Here is a 15,616-nt window from a genome sequence, read left to right on the forward strand (position 1 = left end):
TAAATAGAACATGAACACGAGTAGAGTAGCTGAACTTGGATTGGTGGAACGCGTGTTCACGTCACAAGAGACGCGTCGCGCACGAACGCCAGCTCTGATTGGTAAACTGCGTGTTTACGTCACGAACCATTCCGCAACCCGAACCACGCGTCGCGCTCTAGTGGAGATTTAAACTACGGACACATATGCGAGTAAATGAACAAAACATTCGAGGCTCCAGAAGCGTAGCTGCTCAGAAGAAAGAGACATTTAGAGTTTTAATGAACACGTTTATGTTCTTTTAGAATAAATGTCAGATATGGAAAATGATTAACAGAAGGTTTGCCAGCTTCCGTTAAACTTGGATAAGTTGAAGTTGAACATGTCTGCAGATGGTCAGATCATGGACTCATCATCTCGAACGCTGGAAAAACTGGCAAATAAAAATAATAAGAACGGGTCAGTAAAGCAGGTTGATGGATGTGTGCCCTTTTCTCATCAAGTGGCTGGACATAAATGCGGAATCAATAACACTGGTCAGTTCTTCTGAAGCTCTTCATTTAATCTTCCTTTTTTATTTTAAGAAAACCTTATGTTTACAGTTACAGTGGGATATTTATATAAAATGGAATTTAAGGAATAATTAAGGAATGTTAATAGTTTGAACTATTGTGTGCATCATGTTGTTTGGATTGGATTAGGATGAACATCAAAAAGTTTAACCAAGCTTGCAAGGTTGAGTTGGGCAATATATCATGTAAGAGAACTACTTATAGTTTATTAAAGGGTCAGAGGATTTGTCACTTGTTTAACATGGAATAAATGTATTAATTTGCTTCTGCCAACAGTCAGATGACATCATTTCCTCTGTTGTAGTAACTCTTATGTGTCATGGGGATTTTCTGAATGAATGAGATGTGAGCTGTTATCTGATGGACTGTCAGATTGTCAGCAGTCAGCGCTTTGTCTTTTCTCATTTAGCAGTCCAAAGGCAAATTCTCATTGATTTTAAAAGGATCATTTAAATTTATGCAGCAAATAGGCATTCAGTTGTTCATCCTGTTAACCTCTTTAGGTATTTATTAAATCCTAGTCGTAATATAATTATAATGTTATTCATATAATGACACCAACACTCATTTATGTGGCTTATTTTCTCCTTAGTTTTTTCTTTCAAATGTTTTCCTGGCTTTCATAAAAGCTTTCCCACTCAAAATATTCACAGTTGTCATGATGATGAAGTGTTAGCAGCAGGTTTTCACTTTGCGTCTCTGGAATTGCACAGGTGTTCTGCAGCATCCTGATGGAACGATCCTGAAACAGCTACAAGCTCCCCCGAGAGGCCCGCGAGAGTTGAACTTCTACACACAGGTAACTAAGGCCCCATTTACACTGCATGGTTCAAGTGACCCAATTCCGATTTTTTTCCTCTCATGTGGCACAGATCGGATATGACCGGTGAACGTGTAAGCAGGAAAAAACCGCATGGATTCCGATGTTCTCAGATCGGATTCAGGCCTCATATATATGTGGTAATAAATCGGATATGAATCGGATACGTGCATTTGCGTGTGCCATGTAAGCAGACAAATCGGATATTCCCCAGTAAATGCGAGTCATTAAAAAAGTGATGGCAACTCAAGTGGACACCACCAACTGAGATCACATGACTTATTATAGGTGCAAAATTCGCCCAGGCTGCAACAAGGGCTCCTCTCTTTTTCTCCACCGTAAGAGACCAATGTTTTGCAGATTTTTTTTGTTGACTTTTCAAAATATTGTGGAAAGCAAAACACTGTATCATTTTATTTGCATCTGCATCCATTGTATTTCGTGCTGTTTTACTTCCTTTTCCGGGTCAGAACGTCTACGTTTGGTAGTTTCAGCAGTGTATAGTGTAAATGCAAAAATCGGATACGGGACACTTTTAAAAGATGATGTCAGCGGGTCGTCAAAAAAAATCGGATATAGTCAGAAAATCGGATTTGGGCATCAAGACCTGCAGTGTAAATGCAGCCTAAGATGAATCCACACCACTCTAAGCAGTACAGAATATATACAGCGGTAGTCTTCACATGCAAATAATGTCAGAGGGACAAACATCTAAACCATAAAAACTAAAAACAACAACAACTGCAAGCCAAAATAACTTAACTGTAAATTCCCATTTAAATGAATGAGTTACAATTTCTTTCACTCTTTACACTACTACTATTCCTTTAGCTACTTTTATTCAGTAAGGATGCATTAAATTGATCAAAAGTGGCAGTGAAGCCATTTCTAACATTATAAAACAAAAGATTTCTATTTTAAATAAATGCTGTTCTTTTGAACTTTCCATTCATAAAAGGAACCTGAAAAAATTATTCCAGTTTCCAAAAAAAAAGTAAAACAACTGTTTTCAACTAATATTAACTCCTTGTTTTCAGTAAAAAATCACTCTTTGAGTGTCAAAATGAAAGAGTATACTCAGCTAATAAAAAATATGTTCTAAATGTTATGAAAACATTATTTCTGAATGTATTATTTTTCACATGTTTGCAGGTATTTGCTAAGGACTGTACAGATAAAAGGCTATTGGATTTGCAACAACATCTTCCCAAGTTTTATGGCACATGGATGCCACGAGAGTCACCACATGGTGAGATAAAACAACAACCCAGTAAACTAAAATATGTTCTAAGAATGCTTTGCTAATGAATTTTTTTAATGAACATTCAAAATGTGCATCTAAAAAAAAAAAGATTATTCAAACAAACAAACAACAACAACAAAAAATGTTCCATGAACTATGTAAGAACCTTATTACAAACCAGATAACTTTTAACTCAAGCTTTCTCTTAGCGTCATTGGAAGACTGTTCATAAATCTGAGAGAAATTTGAGTGAACATTAACTGAATGTTCCCTATTAGCTGAGGAAACCCAGTATTGATCATATATGGATAGTGAACTTGAAACAACATCTGCAAACCATTTTACTTCCATAATCGTATGTATTTATGTATGTATGGGTGGTGTTGGCGCAGTGGATAAGACACATGCCTTTGGTGTGAGAGACCCGGGTTCGAATCCACTGTGAGACACCAGTGTGTCCCTGAGCAAGACACTTAACCCCTAGTTGCTCCAGAGGCGTGCAACCTCTGACATATATAGCAATTGTAAGTCGCTTTGGATAAAAGCGTCAGCTAAATGAATAAATGTAAATGTAATGTAAATATTTAAGAATAAAACAGGATATTCAACAGAGGTGAAGTGGGCTGTTACATTCTGATAATATTACAAAGGCAAAGATTTGACACTATTTGAAATAATATGCACAATAAGACCAAGATGATTGATAAAGAAATTAAATAAGGTCAGATGCGATTTAATGACATATTGTGTCAGTTCTGGTTGAACTCAGCAATCACATTCATTAAAAACTGTTCATTTAGCAGTCCAGTTTGAAGGTCGTTCGCTCTAGTTAGTGTTATCTGTGTTTGATGAGTTTAGGGGGTTACTAATAAGTTAATAATTGATAGATGGTTTGGTATGTAGTGTGGGATGTCATCCAGCAGTGGTATGTTCTTTGGAAGCTCATAAAGATGCTTATGTAATCATATTTTCTGCCTCATTATGGGAGTTGCCATGTGTCCAAAGTACATGCGCTTTGTGGGTGATGTGTTTGTTTTGTCTGTATATAGTCTATGTACTTTAAAGGAGTGTTCTGTTGATCAGTATTGGACTTTACACTGCTGTTCTGTCTGCTCTCTTGTGTTTGTGTGTGACCATCCCGGTAATGACACGCCATAAATCATTGTGTCAGCCGACAGCACTGAGAAAGAACTTGACAGAAATAACTTACTGGTCATCGAGGCTTATCTGTTGACATACTGTCATTTGTCCTCTAAAACATCTCTAGCTTCAGTGTTTAAAATCATTCAGATGAATTTATGACTGCTTTTTAAAGATGTTTTAATGTTGGACTGAAGTCAAGTTAAGTCACCTTTATTTATATAGCGCTTTAAACAAAATACATTGCGTCAAAGCAAATGAACAACATTCATTAGGAAAACAGTGTGTAAATAATGCAAAATGATAGTTAAAGGCAGTTCATCATTGAATTCAGTGATGTCATCTCTGTTCAGTTAAACAGTGTCTGTGCATTTATTTGCAATCAAGTCAACGATATCGCTGTAGATGAAAGTGAAAGTGAAAGTGAAAGTGAAGTGACATTCAGCCAAGTATGGTGACCCATACTCAGAATTTGTGCTCTGCATTTAACCCATCCGAAATGCACACACACAGAGCAGTGAACACACACACACACACTGTGAGCACACACCCAGAGCAGTGGGCAGCCATTTATGCTGCGGCGCCCGGGGAGCAGTTGGGGGTTCGATGCCTTGCTCAAGGGCACCTAAGTCGTGGTATTGAAGGTGGAGAGAGAACTGTACATGCACTCCCCCCACCCACAATTCCTGCCGGCCCGGGACTCGAACTCACAACCTTTTGATTGGGAGTCCGACTCTCTAACCATTAGGCCACGACTTCCCCCTAGATGAAGTGTCCCCAACTAAGCAAGCCAGAGGCGACAGCGGCAAGGAACCGAAACTCCATCGGTGACAGAATGGAGAAAAAAACCTTGGGAGAAACCAGGCTCAGTCGGGGGGCCAGTTCTCCTCTGACCAGACGAAACCAGTAATTCAATTCCAGGCTGCAGCAAAGTCAGATTGTGCAGAAGAATCATCTGTTTCCTGTGGTCTTGTCCTGGTGGTCCTCTGAGACAAGGTCTTTACAGGGGATCTGTATCTTGGGCTCTAGTTGTCTTGGTCTCCGCTGTCTTTCAGGGATGAAGAGGTCCTTTCTAGGTGCTGATCCACCATCTGGTCTGGATACGTACTGGATCTGGGTGACTGCAGTGACCCTCTGATCTGGATACAGACTGGATCTGGTGGCTACGGTGACCTCGGAATAAGAGAGAAACAGACTAATATTAGCGTAGATGCCATTCTTCTAATGATGTAGCAAGCACATAGGGTGTTATGGGAAGTGTTCCCGGTTTACCTAATTAATGCAGCCTAAAAATCCTTTAACGGATTTGGATATTAAAAGCATATTAGTATGTTATGTGTAAGCCAGGTTAAAGAGATGGGTCTTTAATCTAGATTTAAACTGCAAGAGTGTGTCTGACTCCCGAACAATGTTAGGTAGGTTATTCCGGAGTTTAGGCGCCAAATAGGAAAAGGATCTGCCGCCTACAGTTGATTTTGATATTCTAGGTATTATCAAATTGCCTGAGTTTTTAGAACGTAGCGGACGTAGAGGATTATAATGTAAAAGGAGCTCATTCAAATACTGAGGTGCTAAACCATTCAGGGCTTTATAAGTAATAAGCAATATTTTAAAATCTATACGATGTTTGATAGGGAGCCACTGCAGTGTTGACAGGACCAGCCTAGTATGGTCATACTTCCTGGTTCTAGTAAGAACTCTTGCTGCTGCATTTTGGACTAGCTGTAGTGTGTTTACTAAGCGTGCAGAACAACCACCCAATAAAGCATTACAATAATCTAACCTTGAGGTCATAAATGCATGGATTAACATTTCTGCATTTGAAATTGAGAGCATAGGCCGTAATTTAGATATATTTTTGAGATGGAAAAATGCAGTTTTACAAATGCTAGAAACGTGGCTTTCTAAGGAAAGATTGCGATCAAATAGCACACCTAGGTTCCTTACTGATGATGAAGAATTGAAAGAGCAACCATCAAGTCTTAGACAGTGTTCTAGGTTATTACAAGCAGAGTTTTTAGGTCCTATAATTAACACCTCTGTTTTTTCAGAATTTGAAGAGTAACGTTTATTTTTTGAAGATGCAGTAAGGCTTGTAGTATATATTTCTACTTTCTACTAAAGGAATAATCACAAATTTTTATATTAATTTAATTTTTTAAATTTTTTTCTTAATATAATATCTAATATAAAATATTATATCTCTCAAAAGTTGGTGTCAATACAATTATTATTCTAAACTAAATTAATACTTAATAATATAAACATGACAGTAAAGACCTTAAAGGTACAATTTGTAAGATATTTGCAGTAAAATATACAAAAACCAGTAGGCTAGTGTTATATATTTTGTCTAGCTGATTACTAACAAGTAAGTCGCCTGTCAATGGCGTTAGTTACCCTTTGTCACCGCCTTTACTGATGTAGAAACAACATGACAACAGTTACGTGGACAAATGCGGAAGTAGCTTCGCGACAAACTTCAACTAGAAAGAGATGCTGATCTCGCTTGTGTTTTACTCGACAGGTGAGTTGTTTTGATTAGTATCTTTACAGAAAACGTATGCTATTATAACGATCAACAAGATTCGTATTGTGGGGCATACATGCCAAATGCGGGGCATCGCGTCTGATCCATAGTCTGATCGCGTCTTTGCATTGACTTTTTAGTCTACTCGCGCAAATAGATTAACTCGCGTTAAATCCATGATTTATCTTTCCGTCTGATTGGCCGTCAGCGGTTAGATTGAAGACAACAAATCCCATCATTCCACGCTCCTTCTTAGCGTTTGTTAGCTATTGTTATTGTTTTATTAGTGCGCCCTCTTGTGGCAGGTCCTACAACCTGTACCTTTAACAGTGTAACAAACAAACAAAAAAATCTATTTCAAATAAATGTTGTTCTTTTGAATTTTCTATTCATCAAAGTATTCTGGCAAGTAAATAAATAGATAAATCACAGTTTACATAAAATTTATCAGTACAACTTTTTTTTTCTTCAAAATTCAGATCTATCATCACAAAAAGAAATTAAATGGTAATATGTGTATATATATATATATATATATATACGCATATATATATATATATATATATATATATATATATATATATACAGTTTTTTAAATTGTAAAATATTTCACAGTATTACTGCTTTTATTGTATTTTTTTTATCAAATAAGTGCATCCTTGATAGGCATAAGAGACTATGTATTGTATATATATTTTTTCTCTTCTTTTATAGAGAAAATGTAATGTTTTTCTAATGCATTGGGAATCATATTTTTCAAATAAAACCAAGGTAACACTCATTTTACATACAGCACACAGTGAAAATGACGACATAAATATGACAGCGACTGCATAAAGTGCAGCATAATTTGAAATCACGTTTAAAGCATTCAATTAACATGGGCTGACCGTCACACAGAGAACACGTAATCATTCTGGATAAAAATGCATACTTCACAAGATCTCACAGCTGGATTCGTCTAAGTTTGCAAGATTTGTGAAATTAAATATTCATTAGTCATTCAAAGATTTGTTTAAATGAAATAAATGCGTATTTGCTTATATTACTAATAATATAAAAGCAATCGTTATAATACTTTTTGTATACATTAATTCCTTTGTTTAAATGCTCTATCAGATTATTAGACCGACTTCTATCCATATTAAACAGAACTGTTAACAACGACAGTAAACAAGAGAGAGAGTGTGAGCACTGTGTGCGCTCAGGTGCTGCCTTACTTAGTGCCATCAAAATAAAAGTCCCACCTCAAACACATTGGCCAAGCAGAAAAACGTATCGGCCTTGGCGATATATCGGTGTTATATCTGAACACCAACTTTAGTAGATGTAGAAACACGATCCACCACATCTCGATTTCCCTATTAACTCTGTGATTCAATCCGCTCTGAACAGCTGGTAGCCCCGCAGATGAAGCAAATTTATTCAGAATGACTTCACTCAGCCTAATTTAGATATATTTTTGAGATGGAAAAATGCAGTTTTACAAATGCTAGAAACGTGGCTTTCTAAGGAAAGATTGCGATCAAATAGCACACCTAGGTTCCTTACTGATGATGAAGAATTGAAAGAGCAACCATCAAGTCTTAGACAGTGTTCTAGGTTATTACAAGCAGAGTTTTTAGGTCCTATAATTAACACCTCTGTTTTTTCAGAATTTGAAGAGTAACGTTTATTTTTTGAAGATGCAGTCAGGCTTGTAGTATATATTTCTACTTTCTACTAAAGGAATAATCACAATTTTTTATATTAATTTACTTTTTAATTTTTTTCTTAATATAATATCTAATATAAAATATTATATCTCTCAAAAGTTGGTGTCAATACAATTATTATTCTAAACTAAATTAATACTTAATAATATAAACATGACAGTAAAGACCTTAAAGGTACAATTTGTAAGATATTTGCAGTAAAATATACAAAAACCAGTAGGCTAGTGTTATATATTTTGTCTAGCTGATTACTAACAAGTAAGTCGCCTGTCAATGGCGTTAGTTACCCTTTGTCACCGCCTTTACTGATGTAGAAACAACATGACAACAGTTACGTGGACAAATGCGGAAGTAGCTTCGCGACAAACTTCAACTAGAAAGAGATGCTGATCTCGCTTGTGTTTTACTCGACATTCTGGCAAGTAAATAAATAGATAAATCACAGTTTACATAAAATTTATCAGTACAACTTTTTTTTTCTTCAAAATTCAGATCTATCATCACAAAAAGAAATTAAATGGTAATATGTGTATATATATATATACACATATATATATATATATATATATATATATATATATATATATATATATATATATATATATATATATATATATATATATATATATATATATATATATATATACAGTTTTTTAAATTGTAAAATATTTCACAGTATTACTGCTTTTATTGTATTTTTTTTTATCAAATAAGTGCATCCTTGATAGGCATAAGAGACTATGTATTGTATATATATTTTTTCTCTTCTTTTATAGAGAAAATGTAATGTTTTTCTAATGCATTGGGAATCAAATTTTTCAAATAAAACCAAGGTAACACTCATTTTACATACAGCACACAGTGAAAATGACGACATAAATATGACAGCGACTGCATAAAGTGCAGCATAATTTGAAATCACGTTTAAAGCATTCAATTAACATGGGCTGACCGTCACACAGAGAACACGTAATCATTCTGGATAAAAATGCATACTTCACAAGATCTCACAGCTGGATTCGTCTAAGTTTGCAAGATTTGTGAAATTAAATATTCATTAGTCATTCAAAGATTTGTTTAAATGAAATAAATGCGTATTTGCTTATATTACTAATAATATAAAAGCAATCGTTATAATACTTTTTGTATACATTAATTCCTTTGTTTAAATGCTCTATCAGATTATTAGACCGACTTCTATCCATATTAAACAGAACTGTTAACAACGACAGTAAACAAGAGAGAGAGTGTGAGCACTGTGTGCGCTGAGTGCACTGTGTGCGCTGAGTGCACTGTGTGCACTCAGCCAGGTATCAGTGAAGCACAGTGCAGCAGAGTTTGAAAAGACCTTGTTGGTGCGGGCGAGAAGAATGCTTGGACCTTGCTTGGACCTTGTTAATCCGTTTTGTTGAGAAGGTAATGGACATTTGCGAGATGAATGCTTGGGAGCGCAGTTCGAAACCAGAGCACTGGCGCGTTTCCTTCTTCTGCGTCTGTAAGTGCATTTGAACAACAAAGCTGTACCTCTGACTAGAATGTCCAGCAAAACGTTTGAATAATCAAAAAACTGAAAAAAGTGTCTGGGATGTATTGCTTAATGTTAAGGAATTTGTTCTTATAGAAGAAGAATGACAAAACGCAGAACAAACAAACAAAAACATCAGAAGAATTGCGTCTTGGCTGCCATTTGCGGCACCATCTTGTTGACTAAAGATCAATAGTGTTTTAAACCAATTGTTTAATTGCAAGGCATAAAAATGTTACCCAAAAAAAGGCTGTATTTCTGTCATTTGGGTCCACAAAAACTCTAGTGTGAAAGTATTCTCAGAACTCTTCTCTCCTTTTTATTCTCAGAGCTGTATCTGAAACTGGAGGATGTGACGAGGAGGTTCTTACGGCCCTGCATCATGGATGTGAAGATCGGGAGGAGAAGTTATGACCCGTTTGCATCAAAAGAAAAACGTGAAGAGCAGATTAGCAAGTATCCTCTGATGGAAGAGATCGGGTTCCTGTTATTGGGCATGAGGGTGAGACAGCGTGTGTGTGATTTATTAACTTTCCATATTCTCATTATGCAGGATCTCCTGTTTTTCTGCTGTTTTATCTCTGTATCCTCCTCTTGTTATCTGATTTTCTTAATACAAACTGTGAGGCTTCATAAAGACAAATATTAAGCTTCAGATCACCCAAGTGAGGCCTCTGAAGGTTCGGTGTCAGTGCTGCACAACAGAAATCCCGGTCTGCTGTCTTGTAAGGCTTGATCAATATTCAAAGCTTATCCGGGCACTTAGTTAATTACCTCTGAGGAATACTGATAAGACATTTGATGATAAGATTGTGATGAAACCAGCGCTCAGTGCACACACTGCTCTGCTTTTGCTTTCTACACCTCATCTGCGCTGGCTGTGAAGAAGGTCACATGAGAAGAGACGGATCAAATGAATTCAGCATCGCCTGGTTCTGATGCACTTATCATGATACAAACAGTGACATTTTATGCTCATTCACTGAATTATAGGTGTTATAATACAAATTTGTTTGAGTAGACTGTACTTGTGTCTTTCTAGGAAGATTATCCTTGCCACTGTTGGTAATAATCTTTGTAAAACCACTTTAGAAAAAATATTTATTCTTAAAAGTGCTATAAAAATAAATACTTCATTAAAAATTGTGTGCGATAGGATTGTCATATTTGGGGGCCATAGGCATCAAAACTTGGAAAAGCCCTGACCTAGTTAATCACAATGTTTCTAACGGCCAGTAGGTGTTGCCAGCTTTAACATCCATGCTTTGTTAATCTGAAACTAAATATGATAAATATTATCAATTATAAATTACAGCTGAAAGGACATTTTTAAATGATGTCACACTGGATAGCTCTGCCCACCATGAAATCCTGCTTTTTCTTACAGTAAAGAGAGACAAGTACACTCAGGAAACATCACTGATTTAATAAGACAATCAAATTATTAGGATAAAGAAATTAAGTTTGCATTTTACTATTGATGTTTTTTGCAGCCTTATAAGTTCCACTAGGTGTGATGCCTCCATCTCTCTTCCTTTGTTCAGTGTTTCCTTCCTCCAGCCTCTCAGTAAATCATCTTCTCTCTCTGCTTTCTGCGTGTTCTTGTTTCTTTGCACCTAATTGGTTTCAGTGTCTCAAGGTTGGGAAGTATTTGCCAGCTACTGTCACCTTCTCCTTCCTCTTCCCTCTCTCTCTGTTGCTTGTTTCTGTTTGTTTCATTTGTTTTGTAGTGTGGAAGGATCCGTTCAGTGAGACTCATCAAAGTTTTAAGTCTGAATGCATGCCAGTCTCTCCAGAGCTGTTCTAAACCTAGTGAGATGCCTATGTAGTCAGCATTTTAAGGCCTCACAGGCACAATCAAGATTGGACTGTTTGACCTAATATCTGTCTGTGCGGTGTATTTAGCTAAAGCACATTTCTAGACTTCAAGGCAGGCCTGTTGTTTTGAAACAGAGCTTCTTTTGTTTCTCTTTATTGCAGTGCTTGTGATGGATCTCCTCTGATCTTTTTCTCGTCTTCTCACCTCAGGTGTACCAGATCCACTCAGACAGTTACATCACTCATGACCAGTTCTATGGACGCAGTCTCAGAAAGGACACTTTAAAAAATGGTCTGACTCCAACTTTATTATTATTATTACTTTTATGTTATGTGTATGGAATTGTTTTCTTTTTCTTTCTTTCTTTCTTTCTTTCTTTCTTTCTTTCTTTCTTTGTTTGTTTGTTTGTTTGTTTGTTTGTTTGTTTGTTGTTGTTGCTGCTGTGTTTTTAGTTGTGATTTCCAGGCTTTGAAACAATCAAACAACAACAACTATAATAATTATTATTATTATGCACAGGGATCTAACCTTTTTATTTATTTATTTTAAATGTAATCATTATTTAAATTGTGATTTCCAGGCTTGGAGAGCAAGTAAACAAAGAAACAACAACAAATAATAACAATAACAATAATAATAATAATAATTATTATTATTATTGTTATTAATATAATTATTATTAATATAATTATTATTATTATATATTTTTAATTGTATACATTTTTAATTTTTAATTGTGGTTTTATATTGGGGTTTCTTCTTTAGTTCTTTTATCCAGATAGATAGATAGATAGATAGATAGATAGATAGATAGATAGATAGATAGATAGATAGATAGATAGATAGATAGATAGATAGATAGATAGATAGATAGATAGATTTTACACATTATTAGAATTGGTAAAAATGTGAACTCTGTTTATAATAATGCTAAAGATGAAATAGTGGTTCATGTTGATCATGAAGTCACCAAAACAAATCTGTGAATTTATATTCCCTTAAGGCCTCAGCAAATTCTTCCACAATGGTCAAGAACTACAGAGGCATGCAGTTTCTCTCATCATCTCCAAAATCCGCCGCATTCTCCGCTGGTTTGAGAGCCAGAACCAGCTGCATTTTTACGCCAGCTCTCTGCTGCTGGTGTATGAGGGCTCTCCTCACGCAGTCAATACATCCAAACACAAGCCAGCTGATCCAGCAACAGGACATCAGCAGGGGGAGCCACAGAGCAAGGCTTTGAGCTTTCAGAGCAGTTTAACACACAGTCATCCGTACTGCCACAACACCAACGGAAAACATGGAGGAAGTGAAGAAAAGAAAGCTAAGGAAATTGGAATGGGGGATAAGAAGCAGTTTGGACAGGACGAGGCCGTGGAGGTGAAGATGATCGATTTTGCTCATGTATATCAAAGCGACAGTCCGGATGAGAGCTACATGTACGGACTCAGGAACCTTCTCTCAACTTTAGAACAAATACTGAAGGACTGACATCTGTCCATCTCTCTCTTCACTGGTTGGATGTTTCTGAATGTTGTTTTAAAGCCAGTGCAGATCATATCACACACATACACAAACATTGCCAATGCCTTAATTTGGAAGATAGGTTTATTATATATTTATAGGGATAATTTTCTTAATCTTTTGAGATAAAAGGGTTCATTGTATTATGAAAACATACTGTAACTTTCATAACTTAAGACTGGATAAGAAAGGCTGTCACGGTTTGATGTCAACAACTAAACATTTACTAAAAATAGGTACTGTAGAACTCAGGGAAAAATAATCTTAAATTATGATATGATAAAGCAATTCATCTGTGCTGTCAAAACACTTACAATGTAAGTTACTGATGTCTCATAATGACTCCACTTCTGATGCAACTATTGATGTTTTTATTCAAAAAATGCGCTTTGATTCCAAAGTAAATTATTGTTAGATTTATTTTTAACATTTATATTTACCTTATCACTGGCAAAATATATCCACATTGGTGTACATTTTAGAAAAGTAATGTATTTTATTTGTATGAATATTTAAAAATAAATTTGGCTGATTTAAATCTGTAAAAGCAATGCATTCAAATTATATTATATTGAATTACATTAGTATATTTACTTAAGAACTGTAATTGTTTGAAAATAAGAAAAGTTTTCCAAGAATATGCTCAATGTTTTTTTTTAATAAATTTAAAGTTATACAATGAATGCATTCTTTCTTTCTTTTTCTTTTCTTTTTTTTTATTATTTTTTTTTTTACATCACTTACATAAAAAAAAAAAATCACATCCCTACATAAAAACATGTTACGGTAAAAATACTTTATTTATTACATATTATTCTTTATGAACAAAACCGAATTAGCAATGAGCAGTCATTATAGGAATAGTTCACCCAAAAATGAAAATTTGCTGAAACTACTCAAACTTAGGCCATCCAAGATGCAGATGAGTTTGTTTCTTCATCAGAACAGATTTAGAGAAATGTAGCATTACATCGCTTGCTCACCAATGGATCCTCTGAATGGGTGCCATCAAAATGAGAGTCCAAACAGTTGATAAAAACCTTACAATAATCCACATGATACCAGTTCTCATCAAGCCAAAAGCTGCAAGTTTGTAATGAACAAATTCATCAAGACATTTTAAACTTCAAATCACTGCTTCCTGCTCCTTCACCTTTATGTATGACATTAAATATACAGAATTCATAATAATATTAAGTGTTAAAAATGTCACACTAATTTTATGCTGCGAACCTTCTTTGTTGGAAAGATCCAACTAAGTTAATTGTAATAGCATTTTAAAGCTATACGTTTCCTTTGACATTTTACCCTAAATGTCTCAAATCTCAGAACATAATGTGTGTAAAATGTCTAATGGACTAGAAATGTCTGTGAAGCATAAAATGTTCAACCGACAGAGCCCTTGATTGTTTTCTCATGCTTTAAAAGTTATACGAGCACTCCTCTCCTGTGATAATATGGCTAAATTTAGCGTTGCTGAAAGCTTCAGATTCTTCACTGACTTACAGTTCTCCCTAATGGTTGCTTTGTGTTTTCATCTCTCCCATAAAAGTTTGTTATTATCCATGAACTATCTCTCACATGAGCAACAAGAAACACTTTCTCCAAATGGCTCTTATAATTAGAGACCGGACAAAACTCATTTTGTGATGTTCTACAGTTTAATATAGACAAATCACAATGAGAAAACAGAAAAACAAAAAACTATTAATTTAATTGTTGGTAACACTTTAGAAGAAGGTCCAATTAGTTAATGTTAGTTAACTACTTTAGTTAACATGAACTACGCAAAAACAATCCTTCTACAGCATTTATTAATCTTAGTTAATGTTAATTTCAAAATTTACTAATGCATTATTCAAATCAACAGTTGTGCTTGTTAGTTAATGCAGTGTGAATTAGCATGAACTACCAATGAATAACTGTATTTTCATTAACTAACATTAACAAAGATTAATAAATACAGTAATAAATGTATTGTTCATTGTTTGTTCATGTTAATTAATACATTAACCAATGGAACCTTATTTTAAAGTGTTACCTAATTCTTTTCTGAAGCTTAAAGACCTCTTAATTTATGCAAATTAAGTGCAAAAAAGCAGATTTCTTTTTAATTCTTGATCAAGCAAGTCAAGACGGAGACATCACAGAATAATAATCAAGTTGCTTTAAAATAGATTAAAACAGACAAATAAATGTAAATTAAATTTCATGTGGATAAGTACACAGTTATTGCGCTGCTGTCCTGCTGTGTTTCTTCATTTACACTTTCACTGTCATTCAATCCTCCTGCACTTCTTTAAACTGCAGGGATTTTCCATTATTCCTAATTTGAATGTAATTTGATATATAATTGGAAGCTCAGAGGCAATTTCCCATCAAATGCCTCAGAAAAGCTCAGCTCTGAGGTGTCTATTAAAAACATAAAAATTGAATTTATTGAGTTAAGATCTTACTTTTTTTAGCATTTGACAATGTCTTTTGATCTCTTTGTATTTAAAGCATGTATGCATGTGTGGATCGGAAAACATTTCATATGCTTTCTCACAGCTCTGAATTAATAAATCATACATGACATATTGGATATTTATATTTCTTGGCAGTGGGTTTTGTGCTCGTTAATGTCTTACTGTGTGTGTGTTTCCTCGCATGTTCATTTGGTGGCGCTGTGGCTCCTGTTTGGCCGCATTGATTGAAAGACTGGAAATGGAGAGAAACTCAGAACTTAATCCATTGGCATCAGATCCTGGCA

General features: G+C 35.1%; 1 protein-coding gene across 1 annotated transcript; it reads left to right on the forward strand.

Moving 5' to 3' along the window:
• Window positions 1–97: 97 nt before the first annotated feature.
• ipmka (inositol polyphosphate multikinase a) lies at window positions 98–13,411 on the forward strand. The gene is made up of 6 exons (XM_059565824.1): window positions 98–515; window positions 1,265–1,350; window positions 2,524–2,620; window positions 9,854–10,026; window positions 11,553–11,634; window positions 12,347–13,411. Exons 1-6 carry the CDS (start codon window positions 362–364, stop codon window positions 12,829–12,831), a joined length of 1,077 nt encoding a protein of 358 aa, XP_059421807.1. The 5' UTR covers window positions 98–361; the 3' UTR covers window positions 12,832–13,411.
• The last annotated feature ends 2,205 nt before the right edge of the window (window positions 13,412–15,616 follow it).

Source organism: Carassius carassius, chromosome 14 (assembly GCF_963082965.1).
Source record: "Carassius carassius chromosome 14, fCarCar2.1, whole genome shotgun sequence".
Classification (NCBI taxonomy): Eukaryota; Metazoa; Chordata; class Actinopteri; order Cypriniformes; family Cyprinidae; genus Carassius; species Carassius carassius.